Genomic DNA, 26239 nt, shown 5'->3' with positions numbered 1-26239 from the left:
TTAAACTTCCTAAATAATCATTCTGTTCAGACTTTCAAATTTGCTGGGGTGGCACTATTACATTTTATTTTCTCGTTCATAATGTTCTATGCCTGTGCTTTTTATTTTAGGGCTTAAATCTTAATTTACTGTTTTACCATTTTATGATGTTTTGGTTACTTTTTGTTTTTATTAATTTCTTCCTGTATCTTATGATGTTTTTTCACCTTCTCAAGTTGAATGCCATTTTAACTTTTTCCTGTTTAATAGTAGATATAGTTACTAGCATTCATAAGGCTATATGATTTTTCTTCTGAATATTTCTTTATCTGTAACCCTTACATGTTTAGGTATGGTGTTCTAAGTTCTAATAATTTGTAATTTCAGATTTGACGTTATATTTTACTTAAGAGTTATTTGAAATTATACTTTTAAATTTCCAGATAGTTTGATACTCTTTGTTGTTGTTTTTAACATTTGTTATAAATTTCTACTTTTACTGCCTTGTTGTCAAAGAGGGTGTGGCCTGTACAATTTCTGCATTCAGGAGTTTATTGATGTTTTCTTGGGACCTAATAAATTGTCTATTTTAATAAATATTCCCAGGAAACTGGAAAGGAAGGTATATTCTCAGAAGGGAACAAAATTCAATCTATATGTGTTGATTTGACCTTATTAATCATAATGTTATGGAGTTTTAATTTCTGCTGACCTGATTCATTAAAGACTAAGGAAAGTATGTTAGTCTTCCACTACTGATGTATTTCTATTTATCTTGTGTTTCTAACAGTTTTTGCTTCATGTGTTTCAGTACAATGTTATTTGACATCTTTTTATACTTAAAGGGAAAAGGTATTTTCCTTCAAAGACTTGTATACTTTTGTGGATTTTACCTGATTTTGTTGTAACAGAGTTGTTTATGTAGAAATACATAGTTCAGTAAAATGTTTGTGTCTGTTTTTAAGCCAACAAAAATCTTTGAGAAGCCCTCTGTGTCTTAAGATACTTTGGAAATTCTGGCTCTTCCCAAGGGTAGGTGGATATTCTCCAGGGTGACTTCCTGTGCCCAAGCAAGGAAGACAGTGTGCGTTGAGGCATTTAAGCCTTTGCAACAGAATGAGGGTTTAGGGGAGTTGCCATCAATTCCAGCTCCTGCTTCAGGGCAGCCCCATGCTTGGTATGCTCAGAGATCACCTGCCATCCAGCTGGTTATCTTCTGCCTTCATGAAGTCAATACCGAAGCTTTCCTTTTTTTTTTTCTTTTTTTTTACAATTTTTTTTGATGTGGACCATTTTTCAAGTCTTTATTCAGTTCATTACAACATTGCTTCTGTTTTATATCTTGTTTTTTTGGCCACGAGGCATGTGGGATCTTAGTTCAGCCAGGGATCAAACTCATACCCCTTGCATTGGAAGGTGAGGTTTTAACCACTGGACCACCAGGGAAGTCCCCCAAGGCTTTTGTTAACCCAAGAGGCAGTTTTCTGCTGCAGGACTGTCCTTCTGAGCAGAAGGCAGCAGAGAGTGTTATGCTTGTGTTCCTGGCTATTGCAGGAAAAGCTAATCTCAGAGACTCACTCTACTGGGAAAGACTTTTCCAGAGCTGTTCAAGCAGATTATTCACACGGCAGAGTCTGTGCCCGGCAGAGAACCAACTTTTCCCAAATATGTGGAGGAGGTGTGAATCTCAGTTCACAGCTCAGGAGTAAAAGAAATACCACCTTCTCTATCATCCCTTCATTCAAGAAAATGTCTGTTTGGGGCCTCGATCTACCAGCCTCATGCAATTTGATCTCAGTCACTCCTGGGACCCCCTTTTCTCCAGAGGTGAGTTTTCAGAGGCTGAGGGCTTACGTAGTCCCAGGATGGTAGTGGGGAGCCTATGTCTGCTGAGATGATGTCCCCTGTTCCCGCCCCTGCCCTCTCACTCCACCACCTCTGTTTCACAATTCCCCAGCTTTCCCTGTCCTGCAGAAATCCCCATGAGGCTGTCCTGGGCTCTGACCCCAGATCCTCTACGCACCACCCCCTGTTTGACAACAAAGGTTGAGTGGATGGTGATTTGACTTTCATGTGTGCATGCTAAGTTGCTTCAGTAATGTCCACCAGGCTTCTGTCCATAGGATTCTCCAGGCAAGAATACTGGAGTGGGGTGCCATGCCCTCCTCCAGGGGATCTTCCTGACCCAAGGATTGAACCCATGTCTCCTGCAGCTCTTGCACTGCAGGCAAATTCTTTACCGCTGAGGCACCTGGGAAGCCCCGATTTAACTTGGAAGGCTGCTAGCTGGATCAGCCGATGTGTGTTTGCAAGAGTGAGCACACTACTGAGTGGAAGTGATTCTGTGGCCACTCATGTTCACTTGCTTTCCAGACCCTCCCAGCTCACTCGTGAGTGGCCTCAAGTGCTATGTGAATCACCTTCCAGAGGGGCCTTCTTACACCAGTCAGGCCCTGTTTGGGGCACAAAACACCAAACACCCCTTCTCTGGGACATTTGGGAAAATTGACCTCAATTTTGCAATAATCTTCCCATGAATGAAGTTTTCCTTTCCAGTTCTTTTTTTAAAAAATATTTATTTCCTTAATTCACTTATGGCTGCACTGGGTCTTTGCTGCTATGCTCAGGCTTTCTCTGGTTGCAGCAAGTGGGGGCTCCTCTCTAGTTGCAGTACACGGGCTTCTCTGAGGGGGCTTCTCTTGCTGTGGCTCCCGGGCTCTAGGCGCGTGAGCACCAGTAGTTGTGGCACATGGGCTTAGCTGCCCTGTGACTGTGGGATCTTCTTTTAATTTCAGCATGCGAACCCTTAGTTGTGGCATGTGGGAATCTTACTTAGTTCCTTGATCTGGGATCGAACCCTTGTACCCTGCATTGAAAGGTGAATCCTTAACCACTGGACCACCTGGGAAGTCCTCATATGAGTTCTTAAAAGCAGAGCACCTTTCCTGGCTGTGGTCAGAAAGAGACGGTAATGAAAGAAGAATCAGAAAGATGCCGTGTTGCTGGCTTTGAAGATCAATGAAGGGGCCACAAATCGAGAACTGCAGGCCACCTCCAGAAACTGAAAGAGCTTCTCGCTTCTCCCCTAAAGCTTCAAAAAAGGAATTCAGCCTTGCTGACACAAGGATACTAACCCAAGGAGAGCCACACTGGACTTCAGACCCATGGAATGGTAAGATAATAAATCTATGCTGTTTTCAGGCCATATATTTTGTGTAGTTAGTTCTGGCAGTGATAGATATACTGATAGATATAATAATATTAATAGATAAACCAATATACTTTTTCCATGAGTTTACGTGTCTGAGAGTTGAGAAACTCTGCTGTGTAAATTCAGTCAACTACATGGCTTCACATGATGGGTGGTCATTAATCAAAACCTCTTGATTCTGGCTCCTGCTACTACTACCTGCTTGATGCCCCAGTTCAGATGCAGGAGAGGGAATGAAAGAACACATGAATAAGTCACTCTGATTGGCCCAGCTCATGGTCCTTCACTCTGGGACCATCTACAGGATGCTTCCAGTTAGGGACTGGCTGTCCTAGAATCAGCTTTGGCCAGAAGGCCCATTGTGGGACATGAAACCTGGCCAGAGCAGGCTGCCCTTGTGGCTGGGGCTATGGATGGGGGAGGCACTGTGACTGGCATCCTGGACAGGGTGCAGTGGTCCTTCAGGGGCCAGGGAAGACTTCAGAGAGGAGGATGCTGTGGAGTTGAGACTGAAAGGTGGGTGTGGATTTGCCAGGACCGAGTGGCAGAGGCCTGGTACATCCCAGGCACTGAGGCTCAAGAGAGCAGAGCCGTGTGGGAGCTGATGGCAACCCGCTTGGTGTTGCTGGAGTAAAATGTGTGGTGGGGGAAGGGGCAATGGGGGACAACAGCCAGGTCCTGAGGGCTTGGCACGCCCCACCAAGGGGCAGCCTTTACCCATGTGGGTAGGAGAGCGGAGAAGGACATCACAGGGAGCGGTGGAGACTGACTGATAGCACTCTGGAGGGTGGACTAGGGAGGTTTGAAGCCAGACAGTAGGAGACAATACTTGTCCCCCACTGTGACCCTGGATCCTCTGAGGCCAGTGTGTGTTCAGTTGCCAAGTCGTGTCTTGACTTTGCAACCCCATGGACTGTTGCATGCAAGGCCTCCCTGTCCCTCACCATCTCCTGGAGTTTGCCCAAGTTCACGTCCATTGAATTGGTAATGCCATCCATCCATCTCATCCTCTGCCACCCCCTTCTCCTCATGCCCTCTGTCTTTCCCAGCATCAGGGTCATTGCCAATGAGCTGGCTGTTTGCATCAGGTGGCCAAAGTATTGGAGCTTCAGCTTCAGCATCAGTCCTTTCAATGAGTGTTCAGGGTTGAGGCCAGAGTCTGGACTTAATTCCCAGCTTGGCTGGAAGAAGCGGGGAAAAGGAAGAGAAATGAGGGAGAGAAGGTTCCAGAGAAGTTTTGATGCACTAAAGATGGTTGGGTGAGGAATTTTCTTTGGAGAAAACTCTCTGAAAAGGATTTTTTTTTTTTTAAAGCTTCTCATTTTTGGCAGCCCTTAGAAAGCAAATTCTGAGAATTATCCAAGTCTGAATAAGCTCACTCGTGTCTCAAAATACTGAAATTACAATAATTAAAAATACTGAATTGCAAAATAAGCACAAGCAAAGTCCAACAGAGCTCTGATTTGGCCATTTTTAAAAATACCAAATTCTTTCTAGAGAAGAGTTTTGTGCTGAGGTTGGCCTGTCTCTGGTGGTGAAGGAGGCCAGGGACACAGCCACTGAGCCAGCTTCTGGGGTTTTTGACGGAAGCCCAGCAAGTAGCCAGCAAGATGCTACCTACACAGGAGTGTGGCCCCATGCAACACACACTCCTAAACCCTGCTGGGAACCTACAGGAAGGAAAGGGATGACATGTATAGAGATGACACCTGTGCCGTGTCAGGGGACCAGGGCCTGGGCCCAGGGAGAGGAGTGAGGCACCTTCAGCCCGGCAGCTGGATCTGGGTCTGCATCACTCACGGTCAGGGAAGGTAGGGCCCCTGGCAGTGGCTGCACACGGAGGACCAGGCTGCAGCTGCTGAAGAAACACCCAAGCCTCTCCCAGCTGTGCCGCCTGAGGCCCGTCAGTCAGCGAAGAAGCTGTAAATAGGAACGGTTTGGGTCTGTAAGAACTTCTCTGTGGAAACCAAGGAGGGTCAGTTCATCTTGTTCAGAGGAAACCCAGGGTTGCCATGGCGAGAGTGAAGGGATGAGGTTAGTGAAGATGCTCTGGACAAGTTGAGAAATGAGTGGACTGCCTTGTATTGGTCTCTTCACCTTTCCTATTTTTATTTGGCTTCACTGGGTCTTAGTTTGCAGCATGCAGGATCTTTAGTTACAGCATGCAAACTCTTAGTTGTGGCATGTGGGATCTAGTTCCCTGACCAGGGATAGAATCCCGGGTCACCTGCATTGGGAGCAGCGAGTCTTAGCCACCAGACCATCAGGGAAGTCCCACTCCTTTCCTAATTTTAACACAACGCAAGAAGGAGAAGATTCCAGCATGAGTGCCTGAGGAGAATGACACTATTCCCCACCCTTAGTATTTGCTTAAAAAAACATTCAATGTTTTTAATAAATTTCAGCTAAACCCAGCCAAAGCAGGAACAGCTGTGTTAAGATATTCAGTTTCTTCATGAGTGACACGGAGGCATTATAAATAAGTTCTTTATTATGAGTTTATATTGTGCTTGATACATGAAACACATTTCATTTAAAATATTTAAAATAAGTCTTGCTTATAAGCAATTTACTCTGATTATTGTTAAAATAATGTCCACATTCAAACCTTTCAATCCCAGCAAACCACTGCACACGCTCGGTCAGCAGTGCTTTCTACAGTAGCAGCGTAAACTTTTTTCAGAATAAGGGAATGATTCTAGGTTATCCATGGTGAACAGTGATTAGTTTCTCATGCCACCAGTGCTCACCTCTTGCTCAGATGTGCAAGAGGCACCATGTGTCTCCTTCCTCCCCTGACTTGAAGAGCCGCAGTGTTAAATAAAGCTGCAGCGTCACACACCATGCCCTAGCTGATCTTCCGGGGTGTTGTGCAGCCTCTCTACCAGTACCCCATCACATGCTGCATCAGAACAGGCCTTGGGCCCTTACAGAGGAGCCTAATGATCCCACTCTCGGGGGCCCTGCTCATCGCCTTCCTCCTCCTCTTCCTCCGAGTCAGCAGACACCCTCTTGATTCTCTGCAGCGCTGCCTTGATGCTCTTCTCCAGGTCACTGGTAGGTTTACTGCTGGGGCTCGGGCCAGGGGCAGGGTGGACCTTCTTCAGTTTGACCCCCTGCCTTATGGCAGCCAGAATGTGCTCGTTGACTGAGGCTCGGGGAGGGGGCAAAGCGGGCGCCTGCACCTTCTGGGGAGGGGCCCTGCCATGCCTTAGGGAGGCCAGCACTTCATCCATCGACCCTGAAATTGAGTAAACAGAGCAAGGAGTCAAGGAATCATACTCTTTCTCCCCAAAGTGCCAAGACGATTTTGTACTTGTTAAAGGTGTCAAGTCACCCATCAGTTAAGCCATGATTTAAACAAATGGTCATCATCCCATTAGACAAATGCTCTGAGCATCTGATATCGGCTATCTGCTAGTATTGGCTCCCTGTTTGAATCCAGGATAGTCTCATCGCTAATATTTAACCTTAACCACTGATTTTCCACTACTTCCTCAAATCCATAGCAACTCCCAGGCACAGTTGAAAGTCACCATACCTCCTGGTTAGCACGGCTGTTTCTGAAGACACAGGTGTTATCACATTTCCAGGTGACTCTGAAGATAGTTATGAACAGCTGGGGTGTTTTAGTCCGACCCAGTGTGCATCGATAGCTCTGACATTCTATCTCCTCCATTTCCTTTCCCACTTAAAAATCTTTTGACTGTACCCCGCCGTAATTCTCCAACTTCAGTCTTGGATATCAGTCAGTGATTACTTGTTCTGTGACACTGAGTGAGTGGGTTTCCACACACAAAAAGGCTTAAAGGAAAACTTGAATCGGTGAACCCAGAGCGGGTGGCTCTGGCATGTCTCTGTATATAGTGTGTTTTAATTCCACCTACATTATCCTGAGATAACTTAATGTGCTCTCTACTTTCAAGGGTGTGAAATGCTGTCAAAACACAAATTAGATCAGAGTTTCAAAGCCTTGGTGAGGAGAAGCTATTTTTCACTCTTGGCACCTTGAGCCCCCTGTGGTGGGTAAAATCTTTTACCACCTGCTGGAAGTATGTGACTGTGGCCACTAATTTAGGGATCTTCCATGTGAGACTTCAAGGTAAATAGTCATTTCTAGTTCAGAACTGAAAAGCTATGCCATGGCTAACAAAACACCTTAGATCTTAACCTATAACTGTTATTCCACTTCCCTTCTAGGAGTAGTAAGATAGACTTGCACCATCGAGGGCATTTTATGGTGTTAACTCACACTTTCTTATTCTTTCAGTGCAGTGAGGCAGTGTGTGTGTTACGAGTCAGGTCAGGAAACAATGTGTGCACATGTGCTCAGCAGGTAAGTCATAACTGACTCTGCAACGCTATGGACTGCGGCAGTCCATAGGACTTCCCAGGCAAGAATACTGGAGTGGGCTGCCATTTCCTCCTCCAGGGGACCTTCCTGACCCAGGGATTGAACCCGGTCTGCATTGCAGACAGATTCTTTACCACTGAGCCACCAGGGAATCCCTGGTCGGGAACGAGGCACCCCCACAAAGACCTGCCATGCCCTATTTCTTGTCCAGGCCCGTGAGCTCTCACTTTCATTTACCACAGTGTTGCAGCAAAACCCATGGAAATGGGCCATCTGGTCTCCACTTAGTAGTGTGGACATTTTCATCTGTGCCTCGTTCTAGGTACAGTGAAACCTTAAACTCAGAATGACCAGAATACACATTAACCAGAACCATGGTTGGAACTGTTATATAATTCCCATCATGTCATAGGCCCCTTGTATTTGACCACTTCATTTTACAAAGATTTCCCACAGTAAGGTTTCTCTGACCACCACTCAGACTACAAGAACAGCCCTCCATAGTCTAAAATTCCTCCAAGATAATTCCAAACCACTATTCTGCTTAAGATGTAACCATTTAATTCCATGAAGGACTCACAGATGCAACAGTGAGCTTAATTCAAAGCAACACTGAAACATATGGCAGAAATCAAACACTGATGTCTTAAGAACCTGAGACAGGGACTTCCCTAGTGGTCCAGTGGCTACGACTCTAAGCTCCCAATGCAGGGGGCCCATGTTCAAACCCTGGTCAGGGAACCAGATCACACATGGCACAACTAAGAGTTTGTATGCTGCAACTAAAAAGATGCCACATGCTGCAACTCAGTCCTGGCTCAGCCAAATAAATAAATTTAAAAAAAAAAAGAACCTGAGACAGGTTGATTCTTGAACAGCCTCAGAGATCCCAAGTCACGTGACCATTAACTGTATAGCAATGTTTCTTCGATTTAGGCTCAGATTTAGGCTCTGCTAATTTTGCAATAAAAGAGTGACAAGGTAACACATATTAGAATATTTTAAGATTGTAGAGCGTTATGAAAAAGATTTTGATTTGAAGATGATGGCTGCTAAAGCTGGAACCCTCTGACCACTTAACCACCCCCGGTGAGTGGGGACAGTTGGGAAGATTACCTGGGCCACTAAAACTGTCTGCAGGACCATGTGGGCTCTCAGTGGGTGATTCACACACTAGTGGAAGTGGCTGATCATCTTTCACTGAAGTCCCGAAGCGTAAATTCCGATGATTTGCAGGTTGAGAAGAAAAGGGCTGAGCAGGGAGGGGCAGCGGCGGTGGTGGGGGAGGAGGTGGCGGGGGAGGCGGAGGCGGTGGTGGCAGTGGCAGTTCCTCACTAGACGTGGAATGTGTTTGGTCACTGGTTGGAACCAAAGTCGGGACAGGGCTGTCTCCAGCACAGTCTTCACACTCAGGGGTTTTCACAGTACTGACTTCAGACAAGGGAGCACTTCTGGTTTTCCTAGAGGATGGATGGATCACGGCTGTCATCTGAGAAGTCAGCGGGGGTATCTGCTTGGGTAGTCCATTCAGCAGGTCTGAAGTCACAGGTTGTGAGCGAGAGCTCTTTAGGATAGGCCGGCCTGGACATCTCTGAAAATGAAAAACCATTGTCAAAAACTGGCTACGATCACAAACCATCAAAATGCTAGAGCTTTCTATAAAGGACACCCAAAGAGTTTCTTTGTGTGGATCATCCTAATTCACGAAGCGGCTGCTTTTCACTTTGCACAGCCACCCTTGCTACTAAATCTATATATTGAGCAACAAGCATTCATATGCTTTCATATAACACTTTTCTCTGTAATAAAGACATGAAAGGATACATACAGATGAAAACACTCATCATATTTTTAGTATGAAAGATCAGACAACAAATACAAACAAAAGACAGTTAGTTGAAAAAATTATGGTGAGTTTAAAGTATCAGGCAGCCATGAAAAATCATAAATAGTACAAAGTTGGTGAAACATCTTTTAAAAAAAATGCAGATGATATGGTGTGCAATGTATAACCATGTAAAAAACAGATCTATGAAAAATACCACCAGTGTGGACCTCCAAGTGACAGTTAAAACGGTATTACAGATGTTTCTCTAATGTTTAGTCTTAGAGTAAATTTTGTAATTTAAAAATATTAATTAAAGAAGTTGCAGTCTCACAGGTATAGTTTGCTAAAGAAAAACCTCACCTTACAAAGAACTAATCTTGAGGGGTGTACACCTCCATGGACCAAAAAACTGCAATTTTTACCAATTTAAGGTCAACTCGTTCCAGTTTGTTGATGGATTCTTTCACCTTCATACCACGTAAATGTGAAAATCAGGGCTCTGACTAGTTCAGGGTCATGGAGCTGGACTTGGATCCCTTGAATCCCCTCCTGCACAGTGACTCTGCTGTGCTAATCAGTACCCTCTGGAATATGGATGAGCTTTGAAAACATTACGCTGAGAGACCACTCACCTTAAAGGACCACTTATATGAAATGTCTACCGTAGGTAAATCCATAGAGACAGAAAGCAGATTAATAGTTGCCCAGACCCAGGGAGGTAGCAGGGAATAGCTACTAGATATGAGATTTCTTTGGGGAACAGTAAAGCTGTTCCAGACTGATTGTAGCGATGGTTGCACAACTCTGAATATAGTAAAACCTTTCAATGGAAGAACTGTATAGTGTGCAACCTACATGAATAAAGTTGCTTTAAAAAAAAAAAAGATAATGAGAATGAATGTAAATGCATAGCACAGTGCCTGCTATACAGCACGGATCAGAGTAGAAAGTGTATCAGGGACTTCCCTGGTGGTCCTATGGTTAAGAATCCACCTTCCAATGCAGGGAACGTGGATTTGATCCCTAGTCTAGGAACTAGATCCCACATGCCTGGGGCAACTAAGCCCACACATGGCAACGAGAGAAGCAGACTCACCACAGCAAAGACACAGTGCAGTCAAAATTTCACAAGAGAAAGAAGACAAGATGAAGTTGTAAAATATGATGTATTCACTCTGGTGGCCCCTGTTTTCCTTGTTGGTATTGCACTATGCATCTTCAATACCTCATCCCAGACTTATGTCTGGGAGTGGGTGGTTTTCTCTTTGGGGTCATTATGAGGGTATATGACGAGAACAGGTTTACGCTTTTATGTTCAACAAGTTTAATGTTACTTTAAGTATCTATTTACTTAAAAAAAAAAAACCTATTCACTTTTGAAGAAAAAAATGTATTGGAGTATAGTTGCTTTACAATGTTGTGTCAGTTTCTGCTATGCTGCAAAGTGAATCGGCTTCACGTATACATATAGCCCACCTTTTTGGGATTTCCTTCCCATTTTGGTCCCCACAGAGCTCTCAGAGGAGCTCACTGTGCTATGCGGTAGTTTCTCGTGAGCTATCTATTTTATATATGGTATCAACAGTGTATATACGTCAGCCCAACCTCCCAGTTCTTCCCGCACCCCCTTGGTGTCCCTGTTGGTTCTCCCTGTCTCTTAAACCTGTTCACTTTTAACAGGTCACGTAACTAATGTCACAATGTTTCCTCGACCAAATTTTAAAGCCTTCTTTATTATAAATGAGGAAAAGGCAGCTAGAGCTGAGGGCAATTTAACTATTTTTGGTTTTCCCTGCCAGTTAACAGCAGGGTGAGTGGCAAGGTCAAAAACATCTTGATATTTCTAATACTTTTGTTTTTTATTTATAGACTACAAATCATGGCATTTGGGGAACATTTTAGGTCCCAAATCATCTGTCCCTAATACTTCATTGGGACTTCCCTGGTGGCTCAGACAGTAAAGCGTCTGTCTACAATGTGGGAGACCTGGGTTCGATCCCTGGGTCCAGTCCCTGCGTTGGGAAGATTCCCTGGAGAAGGAAATGGCAACCCACTCCAGTACTCTTGCCTAGAAAATCCCATGGATGGAGGAGCTTGGTGCCGGCTACTGTCCATGGGGTCACAAAGAGTCGGGCACAACTCTATTTAACTATTTTTGGTTTTCCCTGCCAGTTAACAGCAGGGTGAGCGGCAAGGTCAAAAACATCTTGATATTCCTAATACTTTTGTTTTTTATTTATAGACTACAAATCATGGCATTTGGGGAACATTTTAGGTCCCAAATCATCTGTCCCTAATACTTCATATTTTTCTCCTAGGGCAGGTGATCTTCATTTATTTTTCCAGAAAACACAGGAGAAGCAAGGATTTATAGAACTCACCTCTTTAAATGCTCTTAATCGTTGGAGGGTTTTTTGGCGTTCTTGGTTTATCCATTCTCTTTTCTTTTGTTCCTCCTCTTTTTTCTTGTCTCTTTTCTATAGACAAACACATATCTGTAAGCTTCCCAAAAGTCTTGAGAGACTGTAAGCTGACATTCTTGCCACCCCCCCGCCCACCGTCATGTCCGTACCACCACCCCCACCCCAGCTGCGGGGCCACACTGCACCACGCCCTCAGGATCCAGGCTGACCAGCAGTGGGGCTCCACTTTGCACAAGCCCATGGGTCACATCATGCAAACATAAAACATTTTTCTTCGGCCACTCACCCTCTGAACACTGTGGTGCTGATGAGAATATTTTATTCTTTCTTCAGCCTGTTGAAGTCTGAGTCGATGATTTTCTTTGCATTGATCCTAGGAGAATAATGTAATTTCACTGATCTGTTTTTTTAACTTGGTTATAAATTGAACACTGCATGGCTTTTAATATTACCATGGGGTAGCATAAAAGGTTAAAAGAAAAAAGCACTGCATTTGGGCTGCAGTATAAGGCATTTATTAATAGGAGTTACGGTGTGATTCAGTACGTCTGCCTCCTCCTCAGTCACGTGACATGGGCCGATTGGCTGCTTACAGAAATCCCTTGTTCCTGGTCAGGAAGGTCATGGCTGGGGTGCAGTGCTTTGGGAGATGAAAAAGCAAGTCCTCCAACCAAGTAGAAATGGGAGGACATACAGGCAGCCCCATACCCTTAAGTGGGACGTGTCCTAAGGATCTCTTTCAGTGCAACTGTTATAAACACATTTCCCCCTAATGTTCTAAATATTTCCAAACATACCTACATAACACATCCAATCTATAATATCTGAAAAATTATATTAAAAACTGTATCATATAGGAATTCCCTGGTGGTCCAGTGATTAAGAGTCTGCTTGCCAACACAAGGGACACAAGTTCAGTCCCTGGTCCGGGAAGATCCCACATGCCACAGGGCAACTAGGCCCGAACACCACAGCTTCCATGCCTGTGCTCCAGAGTCTGTGCTCCACAACAAGAGAAGCCCCCATTCACCACAACTGGGGAAAGCCCACTCAGCAATGAAGACTCAGTGCAACCAAAAATAAGTAAATAAATAACTTTAAAAAAAACCTGTATCTCAAGTATGCTTACCCCTTCTTAGTATGTTACCTTTTTATGTAATCACAGAGTTTTTAAAAATTAGGAAAAAAATCACTCTCCAATTTTAAGGACTGAAATAAGCCAAATATTGTCTGACTGACATAATCAATTTTTAAAAAATTAATTTTATCATTTATTATAGCTTCTTAGAAGTTTCTACCTATTGTGATTTTTTAAAATGCCTATGTATGCCATAGACATTCAATCAATAGTTGTTGAAAGACTTAATTAAAATCTAAAGATGGTTAAATCCAAAAGGAAAAAAGAATCTTTTTAAGGAAAAAAAAACTGTAGTGTATGTTAATTGTAGCCACTGATATCTACATAAACACACATGAAATGAATCATTCATAAAAGCCTTATTTTCGAACCTATCTTTTGTAAAAGAAGAAATCCCCCAAAGCCGTGAGCCGAGAAGGCCGCCCGGGCGCACCCACCTTTCTGTTCCTGAGACGGGCTCTCCTGGCACAGATGCTGCCCCGCTTTGACTCCAGCTGCTGGCACTGCCGGCTGAGCACCCCCACCTCCAGCTGCTTCCCTTCCTGTAGCCCCATTACACCATCCACAACCGTAAGTTCCTCTGGACTTTCACACGGGTCGTAGTAGATCACTTCATCCTGTTTATCTAGAAGCGTATTAATGATTTTTAAACTGTATTTTATTAAAAATAATGCATACTTTGTTTTCTTAAGGCTGCACTGGGTCCTCATCACTGCGCAGGCTCTCTCTAGCTGCAGAGAGTGGGGGCTACTCTCTAGCTGCAGCGTGTGGACTTCGCATTGCGGTGGCTTCTCTTGTGGCAGAGCACAGGCTCTGGGGCGCTCGGGCTCAGCAGCTGTGGTGCACAGGTTTAGTTGCTCTGCGGCATCTTCTCAGATCAGGGATCGAACCCCTGTCTCCTGCATTGACAGGTGGATTCCTTACTACTGAGCCACCAGGGAAGCCCACGCATATAAGGAGATCCAATGTAAGGACAGTTAAAGGTTCTTACAATTAACAGATATATATGTATGTCTATGTATACACACACACATGCAACTTACATAGTTACTTGTATCAATAAAGATAATTCTCAGAAACTTTTCCATGTGATAGAAATACAATTTTAATGGCAACACAGTATTCTCGAATTTAAGCACTCTCTGTTCTCAGAATGTCACAATGTTCCATTATTATCATTTCCACTGTGATGAACATCTTTGAATATAAATCTTTGTATACATTTTTTATTACTTCCTTTGCAGATGAATATTTAAGGCTCCTGATCACTGTTGTCAAACCACCCTCCTCAAGAAAGGCAACATATGTTCTACCAGCAGCATGTCATTAAGGTGCCTTACTGATATTTAATCTTAATTACATATTGATTTTTTTAAAAATACATGCTGATTGTAACAAACTCAAGTCCTACAGAAGTACATAAAAATAGAAAGTAAAATTTTCCTTTCCTCACCAAATCTTTGTCCTTTTGTTCCCAGAGGAAAATATGAATAGTTTGGCATGCATCCATCCATATTAACTTTTTTCTAATAGAACTTCTTCCTAAATATGTAAAGTGCTTATAACATGAAGCTAAAGTTTTTTGAATACCTAGGATTATTCTTGCCTGGAAAATCTCATGGATGGAGGAGACTGGTAGGCTGCAATCCATGAGGTCGCTAAGAGTTGGACACAACTGAGTGACTTCACTTTCACTTTTCCCTTTCATGCATTGGAGAAGGAAATGGCAACCCACTCCAGTGTTCTTGCCTGGAGAACGGCAGAGCTTGGTGGGCTGCCGTCTATGGGGTCACACAGAGTCGGACACGACTGAAGCGACTTAGCAGCAGCAAGATTAAATTAAATGTTCAGGATCTATATGAAGAAAATAACTAAACTTGGAGGAACTTTAGGGAAAACAACAGACTTGAGTAAATGGAGAGACATACCATGTTCTTGGATGGGAAGATTCAAAATTGAAAAGACGATAATTCTTCCCAAAGTAATCTCTAATGTTAACTGCAATCCCAATAAAAATTCCGAGTTTTTTGGGCTTTTTGTTTTGAGCTTGTCAAAATGATTCTAAAGTTCATCTGGAAGAATAAAGGAGTGATAAGGAGTCAGAAAGTTTTTGGAAAAGTAGATTAATGAGGGAAGGATTTGCTTTATGTAATAATAGGAACAGCACGGTACCAGCTACTAGGAGCCATTCACAAATCAGTGAAAGAAAATAAGAGTTCATAAATAGATCAAAGCAAGTATGATAATCCTGGATATGGGACAGGTGACAAGTCAAAGCAACAGAGGAAATGTTTTTAAAATCAGTGAGTGTGACTGCTAAGAATTTGGAGGGGAAAGTTTAGATTGCTACCCCACATCAAAATAAACTTCACATCTGGATTAAAGAGCCAAATGTTTTTAAAAGCAAAATCATAAAAATACTAAAAACAGAAGTAAATACCTGTGTAATTTTGGGATAAAGGAGTTACAACACCAAAGCAGAAAGACTGAGAGAGGTGACTTCATAAAGATTAAATATTCCAAAAAAGCAAATGACAGAGCAATGATTTGCAACATATGACAGATAATAAAGTAACATCTCTAATACAAAAAGGGAATATTCCAAAGAAAAATGGGCAAAGAACACGAATAGGCAGTAAATAAAAACAAATGACCAGTAAACATACAAAACTGTGTTCAACATCACTTGTAAATGAAATAAATGAAAATTAGAAGATGCCATTTTTTTTTCCCATCACATAGGCAAAGAATTTAAATGAATAAGTACAGGGAAACATTTTCATCATCAGCTGATAGGAGCATCATTAAGTAGAATGAAATTTAGAAATTAGAAAATAATAGTGGTATGGGAAAATGTCTATCAAATGATTGTTATAGTGTTGTTTTAACAATTAGGTGTCAAAATGTAAAACGTACATTTTGTAAAATGTACCTGATTCCATCTTTAGAAATTTATTCCAAGGAAAGAGTCTTTCCTATACACAAAGACATATGTAAAGGAAGGTTCTTCACTACATTGTTCACAACAGTGAAAAGTGGATATACCAATATATCTATTTAATGGAATACTATGCAGCCATTAAAATTTTTGATTTTATAACTTTTTGAAATGGAAAGATGACTATTATATATTAAATGAAAAAGAGGTTACTGAACAGAATACTCAGTTTTGGTTTAAGAAATTGATAGATATTTCTAAACATTAGCATATAAAAAAGGCTATGAAACTACAGAGTCTACAAAGTATCTCTAGATGATGGAACTGGAGTAATAATAGTTTCCCTTTGTTTTGCTATATGTTTACCAATGAACATATTATTTCAGTAACAAAAATACTGAAGGGAAACTGTATTAGAAAATTTCAGTATATAATATACAAAAATAATTGATAATATGGTCTGTATTTCCTTGAATCTGTAATTTAAACATACCAAGATATACATTGAAATATAAATTTTACCTTTTATAAGTCTTTTAATGGAGTCCAACTGAGTAACAAGCAGTATTTCTTCATATTTTAATATCTCAAATTTAACCTCGTATAATTCTAATTGAACTTCATAATATTGTATTTCTAAGTCATCTACAATGTTTATTTTTTTTTCTTGTTCTGGAAGATCTTCCATCTTGTTTTCATGAAAAAGATAAGAGCAAGTTAAAATAGGACATTAAAAGCAAACTTTACAAGCATCTGAGTTATTTTCTATTCTGTGAAAGTGAAAGTGTTAGTTGCTCAACTGTGTTCAACTCTTTGGGATCCAATGGACTGTAGCCTGTGAGGCTCCTTGTCCCTGGATTCTCCAGACAAGAATACTGGAGTATTAATGATATTGGAGTGGGCTGCCATTCCTTCTCTGCTCAGTATCAAACGTGAAAAAAGCGAAGAGAGAAGAGACACTTTTCCATTTCACTTAATGGGATAAAAATGCCTTCTTCAGCATTGACCACAGATACTTTACCTCATCTCTGAAACATATGAAAACATTTAGGTTTTGAGAAAATAAACGGCAATGAAGTATTCACAGATGTTTTCTGCTTTAAAGTCATAATGTTATAGGAAATAAAATTGACTATGCTCCTAAGACAAAGCACCTCTTTAATTATTCTAAAATTGTGCTGAAAACATGGTTTGACTGATTTTCAAGTATATTACCTACTTTGGTTCTGAGGTCAATGCGATCATCAAGTGACTGTGACAATATAATATTTCAAAAACATTTTAACTGAAACTTCACGGCCAAACTTCCAGTCTCTAAATTCTGAAAAGACCCTGATGCTGGGAAAGATTGAGGGCAGGAAGAGGAGGGGGTGAGAGAGGATGAGACGGTTGGATGGCATCACCAACTTCAGTGGACATTGAGTTAAAGCAAACTCTAGGAGATGATGAACGACAGGGAAGCAAGGTGTGCCGCAGTCCATGGGGTTGCAAAGAGTTGGAACAACTCAGTGACTGGACAATAACAACAGAAGATGGTACTGGGGACTTCCCTTGTGGTCGAGTGGCAAAGACTCTCTGCTTACAATGCAGAGAGCCTGCATTCAATCCCTGCTCTGGGAACTAGATCCCACATGCCACAGGTGAGAGTTCCCATGCTGCAAATAAAGTTCCTACATGCCACAAGGTCAGAGATCCCGTGAGCCACAACTAAGACCCAGTGCAACCCAATAAATAAATAAATTTTAATTAAAAAAAAATTTTTAAGATAAAAAAGATGGTGTTGGAACAAGTGAGTAAGGATGCTACCTAAAATAAAAGTGTATTTGTAAAACAAAGCTTCACTTATGTTTGTCTTACCTTGCCCTGAATTTCAGCTCTTCTGTGATTTAAACACAGCTCTTTGGCTCTCATGAGTTGTAGAGTCTCCCGGGCTAACATCAGCTTGAGTTTTTCCAACCTGGGAGTTGCTGTGGCCCAGGCAGCCTGGCCAAATCTCTTCTCATCCTGTGCCATCTGTTTCTTCATTCCTGTTGGATTATAATTAATAAAATAAAACATAATTACAACTCATAATATAAAAAGAAACTTTTTTAAAAAGGAAAAATTCATCCCAAACAAATTCTGTTTATTGCCTTCCATGTTACTGGCAAAACATCCCTTTTAAAAGAAAACTTGTATGTTAGTGATTTTTTTATTGTCACAAAAATAATACATGGTTATTTAGTATAAATTTTTAGATAACTTCATTTAAAAAAAGAAAATCATGAATCTCACTTACTTAAAGCAATTGCTTCCTACATCTTGGTGCAAATACTTCTGGGCTCTTTCTGTGTCTAACTAGACAAACAGGAAGATACAGTTTGACCAAAACAAACCACCAACCCCCCTCCCCCGTCCCAGGATATCATTCTGCTTTATACCTTGTTTATTTCACTTACTGTATCACAGAATTCTTGCTATTCATAAAAATTGTTATAGAGAATCATGTTTAATAGCTACATAATATTCCACTTTATGAATGTACTATAATTTAACAAACTGGTAAAAAGTTGTTGCTATTTGCAGCTACTATCAACAGTGACTGAAGATTAGACAAAAGCACCTCAATCCAGGGACTTCCCTACCAGTCCAGTGGTTAAGACTCTGCACTTCCACCTCAGTGATGGGGCCAAAAAAAAACCAATAAACAAAAAGTACTTCACCCAGCCTACAGGACCATATGGTCTTGTCCCTGCCTGTCTGCCAGCATTCTCTCACACCACATTCTCTGTACAGGCAGACCACAGAGGTAGTTCAGGTTCAATTCCAAATCAACACAGTAAAGTGAACACCACAATAAATCAGGTTGGATTTTCTTGTTCCCCACTGCATACAAAAGTTATGTTTACACTGTATTATGGTCTATTAAGTGTGCAGGAATCTTATGTCTTTAAAAAAATGTACATACCTTAATTTAAAAATACTTTATTACTAAAAAGTGCTATCCATCATCTGAGCTTTGAGCTGTAATCGCTTTGGCATAGTAACATCAAATATCACTCATCACAGATCACCATAACAAAATGTAAAAGTCTGAAATATTGGGAAAATGACTAAAATGTGACTGACAGAGACACAAAGTGGGGCAAATGCTGTAGGAGAAACAGTAGTTGCTATTCTTAAAATTTATTTATTTTTATCTTTTGACTGCACCACATGGCATGTGAGATCTTAGTTCCCCAACCAGGAATCGAACCTGCACACCCCCCCTTGCATTGGCAGCACAGAATCTTAACCACTGGAGCACCAGGGAGGTCCCAGCACTTGCTATTTCATAATAGACTTGCTCAGTGTAGGACTATCACAAACCTTCAACCTGTAAAAATCATACTACCTGTGAAGTGGGGTAAGGTATAGCGCCATGAAATGAGCAATGAGATGAGGTATGTCCGTGCTGTGCTCCAGCCCGTGGCTTCCTCATACTTGTCAAGCTCCCTCATACTTGTCAAGCTCCCTCATACCAGAGGGCCTTTGTAAATGCTACTCCTGCCTGGTACACCCTCTCATCAATTTTCTGCTCTCTCCACTTCCATTTACCCTTCAGATAGGAGGGCAAATGCCGCTTCTCAGAGGCCTTCTGTGACCACTCTGATTGAGTCTCATTTTTCTCTCCTAGGCTCTCAGCGCCCCATGTTTCTCTTCTTCATATGGCTTGTTGCCACTGCCATTTTCCATGTGTTTGAATGAATAATATAATTAAGATTTCTCTTCCCTCATCTGACTTTACAGTGTCTATCCACTCCAGCACTCTTGCCTGGAAAATCCCATGGACGGAGGAGCCTGATAGGCTACAGTCCATGGGGTCGCAAAGAGTCAGACACAACTGAGCGACTTCACTTCACTTCATGCTTATCCTTATAGTGAATCCTCAGTACCTAGAAAATACAGAATCTGGTGCTTAAGAGGCACTCAAGTGTTTTCTGAGTACAATGAAAATTACATGTATCTTAGTATAGCATTTTAAAATTATTACCTGCTAATGCTTCTACCGTTTTTTCAAAATAATTCACTGTAATATCTTGAATAGAGACTATAGCTTCTTCAGCCCGTCTGGTCCATTCTTGGGCTTCCTTCTGCAGGGCAACTATCCTTTTAGGACCCAGATCATCCTCATCCAAGGACTTCTACAGAAAGAAGGGAAAGTTGTATCAGTAAGAGAAAAGAATCATGTAGAACCATTAGAAAATTGAAAGAAACTGGTCATGTGGATTATTTAAACTACTTTTATTACTACTACTTAGTCAATTAAATTTCATTCACTCATCAGTTCCTTACTGAGTATAAATAAGGCTCTAAGTGCAGCATCCTCTGGAAGACAAAGGGATACTCTGGAGCATAAAGGAAAAAACACCCTACTTTACTTTGTACTACTCAAATAACTTTTTCTAGAAGGGAATACTGCCAAGCTGTGTTTCTCTGTTAATATATATTGTTTGGAGACCTCCCTGGTAGTCCAGTGGCTCACCTGCCAATCCCAGGGACACTGGTTTTATCCCTGGTCTGAGAAGATCCCACATGCGGCGGGGCAACTAAGCCCGTGCATCACAACACCTAGCCCATACTCGGGAGCCCACAAGCCACAAGAGAAGCCCGCACACCACAACTGGAGAGCAGCCCCCCGCTCACCTCAACTAGAGAAAGTCCATGCATGGCCCAGCACAGCCAAAATAAATAAATACATTTTTCAAATGTCTTCGTCTTTCAATCAATTTAAAAAATAAATTCGATGTATCTACAATATTATCGAAACACGGGGTGAACCCAAAGTGGAAACACAGATTGAATCATTAATGCAACTAAAGAAACAGCATGTCATAAACAGTAAATCTGATAAAGTAAAAACGTAAAACGTACCAAAATAGCAAGCTTACATGAAGTTGCAAGTTCTCGCATGTCCCTGAATGGCTGCAGTAAATACTGGAAGAACATAGTTGTCGCAGTGACTAGTTCCTGGTACGCTTCATCTTCCTCTCGATACACTTTCATTAATGCTACCATGGTGTTGGCTTTTTCATGCCCTTGAAGCAACTAGAAGGCAAAATGTAAATAAAGTTCAAGTATGGACAGTATAAGATCATACCAAACCAACAGAGCTAAAGAAACCTGAATGTTCCTAACATTAACACATCAATTCAAAATACTGATTAAACATGAAAATGTTACTGTCCTCCAACCAAAATGCCCAGTAAGAATGGTTAAATAAATCATGGTACATCCATAGTAGGAATATTATTATTGTAATCATTTATTCAGCACTGTGCTTTTGAAGACTGGTTCAGTGATCTGGGCACTTTTGTAATAATAAATGGGAGATAGAGGAGGATGTAGAGTTGGTCCTAAGTAGGTAGTACACGTACTAAGGACTCAGAGAAAAGGACCTGAGAGAGGATATTTTTCCATCACTTTTTTTACCATAAAGGTATTGTGAGAATGAACTCCTTTTTTAAAACTGCTGAGGGACTTCCCTGGTGGCCCAGTGGTTAAGACTGCATTTCCGCTGCAGGCAGCATAGGTTCAATCTCTGGTCAGGGAACTAAGACCCTACATGCCGTGTGATACAATCAAAACAAACCAAAACAAACAGACAAACTCATAAAGACATAGAGATGATTCCAAGTAGTTCTCCAGCATGTTGACTCTCTTAATTCCCCCAGGTTAGTATTCCCATCAATTCCCCAGCAAAGTAGACTCATTCACAGCATCACAAATGGGGCTCTAGCCTCTAAAGAATGCTCCTGAGGCAGGGCAAGAAATAAATTGAGCACTTATAATCTAGAAAAACTCATTTGATAAGAAACTAATTTACTGCCCAGGAGAAGAGAAATAAAATCAAGTAATAGTACAAACTCCCCACCCCCACCCCTCGGTCAGTACATCCTTAAATTCTTCTATTTCCTTCCTTCCAGTTAAGAATAAAGTAATCTATGTTCCGTAGTCATTTTATCCAGGTGATAACAGTAGGATTACCCACCCCCCTCCAAAAAAAAAAGCAAAAGTTTCCTTCAAGAAAATTAAAACACGTGAAAAAGTAAACTTAAGATAACTGATGTTTTTCAGCCTTATTTCTTAAGACTATGCAGACTTCAAAACATTCAGTTTCACTCTCTATATTCTAGCAATGTTACTAATTGGTCTAATTCTAGAATCAATTGCTTTCCTGTTCTAAATATGAGCTGAGTACTAACATTATTACATGCACTTCCATGGATGCAGTGTATTTCATATTTAAGCCCTCACTCCACCCACATGTTCCAGGTAAACAGGTGAACTATACCAGTGTCAACAGCTAGCTTAACAGTATGAACTATACTAGTGCCATAATACCTCTGAATGAACTCAAACTTGGATTAAGTGTATACTGAAAAATAAGTGATTCAACATGGTAAAACTGAAGATCAAAAGCTAACTAGCCTGAAACTGCCCTGTGGTTTCCTCATATTATCAAGTGAAATAAACCCATGAGAGGTGGGTGTATAAAAAGCTCATTCTATATTTAGCTTCAGAGAATATAATTAAGATGTTGGAATGTGGCTAAATTGTTCTTACACCTCCCCTTCCTCAAATGAATGCAAAGAAAAATCATTCTGATTAAGAACGAAAGTGAGAAAGGGCTTCCCTGGTGGTGCGGTGGTAAAGAATCCGTCTGCAGTGCAGGAGACGCAGGTTCGATCCCTGGGTGGGGAAGATCCCCTGGAGAAGGAAATAACAAACCACTCCAGTATTCTTGCCTGGGAAATCCCATGGACAGAGGAGCCTGGTGGGGCTACAGTCAATGGGGTCAGACACGACTTAGCGACTAAAACAATAAATAGAAAGGGCCGGCAAGAGGCATGTCCGGGTGTAGCATAGAGAACTCAGTCTTGACTTAGGAATAGTCAGTTCGTTGTGGATATATGAGCCATGTTTTCCTCTTAAACCCTTATTTGAATCCCCTTCAGTTCTGTAAACTCAGCGCTCAAAAAATGAATCGTTCAATCGCTCTAACAATCTCTTTCAAGCTTAAAACTGCTTTCCTATTGCTGCTGCTCCCAACTGATGAATACAGCTCATATCCTATCGGCTTTCCACTGGACCAAGTCTGTTTTGTTTTGTTGGCCACACTGGGCATGCGGGGGTCTTGGGAGCCAGTGGCCCCATCGCAGTGCAAAACGGGGAGTCCTTTCCTTGGACCACCAAGGAAATCACCTCACCAAGTCTTTCTTACCTCAAAAGCGTAGGTCCTAGAAGCCCCTTCATCCTCTAACACATCTTGTCTCCCTTATGGGGCTTCCCCTCATACACGGAACCTGCTTTTGTTTACATCCAGTCCTTGCTAGCACTTCCTACACTCATGGGATGTTTCTAGTTTCTCTTTCAGTATTCTCTGGCATTTCCGGTCACAACAGCCTGCTCCACCAATATCTCCAGGGGAAAGGTTAAAGAGCCTACTCTGGCTCTGAACTGCGAATAAACTTTAACTCAGTCCTCTCGCCAGGCCCCGTGCGGGTTCCTCCGGAAGTCCCCTCGCTGCTGTCCGACAGGTGATGCACCTGCGAGGCTGCGCGCCCCTTCCGCGCATCACGCAGATAACGGGAAGACCCCACTCTCGCACTCGTCCCCCCCCCAGGCAAAGCAACACGGAAAGGACGGTGCGTGGGCCCGGCGGGCGCGTACCTGGCGCAGCCGCGCGCTCGCCCCATCGCGCCGCGCGCGCAGGGCTCGCTCCCGGAATTCTCGCGTGCTCTCGCAGTCCGCCGCGCAGCGTTGGCCCGGGAAGAGCGCGTCGCGCACCGCCGCGCCGCCGCAGCCGTCGGCCGCCTGGCCGAGGTAGCGTTCCAGCTGCCCGCACAGCTCCTGCAGCGCCGCCTCGCCCGGGCCTGCGGGCGCCGGCCACACCAGCGTCCACAGCCCGAGCCCCAGGCCCCAGGCCCCGCCGCCGCCCGCGTCTAGCTCCGGCGGCAACCGCGGGAAGCAGCGCTCGAGCGGCGGCCACAGCGCTGCCAGCTGCCGGTGCGCGCCGCGGAGCCCGGCAGCCGAGAGCAGGCCCGCCCAACTGGGCGGGGGAGCGGCGGCCTCGGGCTCGGGCTTGGGTTCGGGCCCCGGCTGGCTGCCCTCGCGCCGCCGCCGCCGCTGCGCCGTGCGGTCGTGACAAGTCACGGCGAACTTGCCCTCCACATCATTCCAGGCCACCAGGAAGCGCAGCTGGTGCCGCTCGGGCTCGGCGAAGAGGTCCTCGCGGACCGGCACCCAGCCCTCCAAGCTGTCGGGCTGCTCGTCCTCCATGGCCGCCAGCGGTCAGCGCCCGGCGGGCTCGGCTCTCCAGAGCCTGGTCTCCTCGCACCAGCAGCCGCTGCACAGTCCGGACGGCGTCATCTTTCGCTGAACTGGAATCGGCGTCAGCAACCCCACCACCGCCACCCTCGGCACTTTTGATTGGCTGTCTGCTGCCTGGGAGGCTTCCAACAACGCTTCCGCGATTGGCTGGATGATAGATGGGAGGGTTCGCGACAACCAAAGAAATGGTCAGGAGGTCGCCGCTTGGAATCAACCAATGTCGCAACCTGGTCTGGATCCTGGGATTACCGCTCTTGCCTCACCTTTTCCACCTATGTACACACTGACATTGAAAAAATGTTTGTTAAACGAACTAGTTGTTGTCTTAGCCTCCTACACTAAACTGTGAGCCTCTTGAGAACGGAAACCCGGTTGACTTGGTCTTCTATCATCAGGGCCCTAGTGAATACATCGTTCCTGAGCTCAAGAACGGTGAGGTATAACATTAAACTTAATAGTTACTTGTTGAGGGCGTAAGTGCCAGGCACTAGGTAGAAGCCACAAGTTTGTTGGTATCAATTCAGCAAGCTTTTATGTAATGTATAATGTTTTGGAAGGCTGCGCACGAAGGGGTCATGCCCCCCAAAAAAGGATGTTTCCATCTTCAGATCCTTCCGGCTCCCAACCAACATGTTTAAATACAATCCATGTTCTAACTTGTCATTATAGAGATAAGGAAACTGAGGTCCAGAAAAGAAACTTTTCTTAAGATACCCAGACACTCGGGCAATTCAGACACTTGAGACCACCTGGCTACTGAAGACCTGTTTAAGGAGATGGGGTGATGTACTTTCAGCTGGGGATGGAGTGTGGGTTGGAGCTGAACCTGTTCATACAGGGAATAAGGCAGCACTGGTCTCTACCTAGGAAATGTACAGGGTAGACGGAAATACAGTACATGTCAGCTCCCATCCTGAGAGAGCTGCTAGAGTGGTAGTGGGGTTGGAGGACAGAGCGGGAGGAACAAGAAGCTCAGGGAGCAGGGAAGAAGCCCTTCATCTAAACAAGATTTTCAAAAGTTTGATTCAGGAACCAGTGAAGGGATTGTTGAAGTTTTTGAGCTAGGAAAGCCTGGAATCAGATTTCCAACAATGATCCCCCCCGGCAAAGAAAAACAGGACCAGGCTGAAACTATGGTTAGGGCATCTCCCAGCCTGAAGACAATCCCAAGGCAGATGATCTAGCCCCAAGGCAACTAGGAGACTCTGGGAAAGTAGGTTGAAGGTAAAATTGCCTCTATCTGAAGGTCCCTCCCTTTAATACCAAAGAAAGGTGGGGCTCTGCTCTGGTTGTCATTTGGAGAGAGAACCTTTTAGCTGAAGTGATTTATTTTCCCTCAAACTATTTTTTAATGTATTAGCTAATATGATTTACTTACAATTCAGGTCTGTTTCTTCTAAGGGATTCTTAACCGCAGTAGCAGATAAAATGGTCATCTGAGTTAAATTCACCCATTCCAGTCCATTTTAGTTCACTGATTCCTAAAATGTCGATGTTCACTCTTGCCGCCTCCTGTTTGACCACTTCCAATTTGCCTTGATTCATGGACCTAATATTCCAGGTTCCTATGCAATATTGCTCTTTACAGCATTGGACTTTACTTTCATCACCAGTCACATCCACAGCTAGGTACTGTTTTTTTCTTTGGCTCCATCTCTTCATTCTTTCTGGAGTTATTTCTCCATTGATTTCCAGTAGTATATTGGACACCTACCGACCTGGGGAGTTCATCTTTCAGTGTCCTATCTTTTTGCCTTTTCATACTGTTCATGGGGTTCTCATGGCAAGAATACTGAAGTGGTTTGCCATTCCCTTCTCCAATGGACCATGTTTTGTCAGAACTCTCCACCAGAAGTCCCTTAGAAGAAATGGAGTAGCCATCATAGTCAACAAGAGTCCAAAATGCAGTACTTGGATGCAATCTCAAAAGTAACGGAACAATCTCTGTTCGTCTCCAAGGCAAACCATTCACTATCACAGTAATCAAGTCTATGCCTTGCCCAGCAATACTGAAGA

General features: G+C 43.1%; 1 protein-coding gene across 1 annotated transcript; it reads right to left on the bottom strand.

The window, feature by feature from the left end:
* Nucleotides 1-5704: 5704 nt before the first annotated feature.
* On the bottom strand, nucleotides 5705-24291 carry WHAMM (WASP homolog associated with actin, golgi membranes and microtubules). The gene is given in 12 exon segments (XM_052659734.1): nucleotides 5705-6431; nucleotides 8661-8840; nucleotides 8843-8903; nucleotides 8905-9135; nucleotides 11754-11849; nucleotides 12082-12168; nucleotides 13371-13558; nucleotides 16394-16559; nucleotides 17729-17898; nucleotides 19884-20034; nucleotides 20765-20938; nucleotides 23564-24291. Coding segments are annotated over 12 exon segments (2415 nt in total). The 5' UTR covers nucleotides 24173-24291; the 3' UTR covers nucleotides 5705-6129.
* Between the last annotated feature and the right edge of the window lie 1948 nt (nucleotides 24292-26239).

The sequence above is a fragment of the Budorcas taxicolor genome, chromosome 21, assembly GCF_023091745.1.
Source record: "Budorcas taxicolor isolate Tak-1 chromosome 21, Takin1.1, whole genome shotgun sequence".
In the NCBI taxonomy this organism is placed as follows: domain Eukaryota; kingdom Metazoa; phylum Chordata; class Mammalia; order Artiodactyla; family Bovidae; genus Budorcas; species Budorcas taxicolor.
The sequence above is the reverse complement of the archived record's forward strand: the minus strand, read 5'-3'. Positions and strand labels throughout refer to the sequence as shown.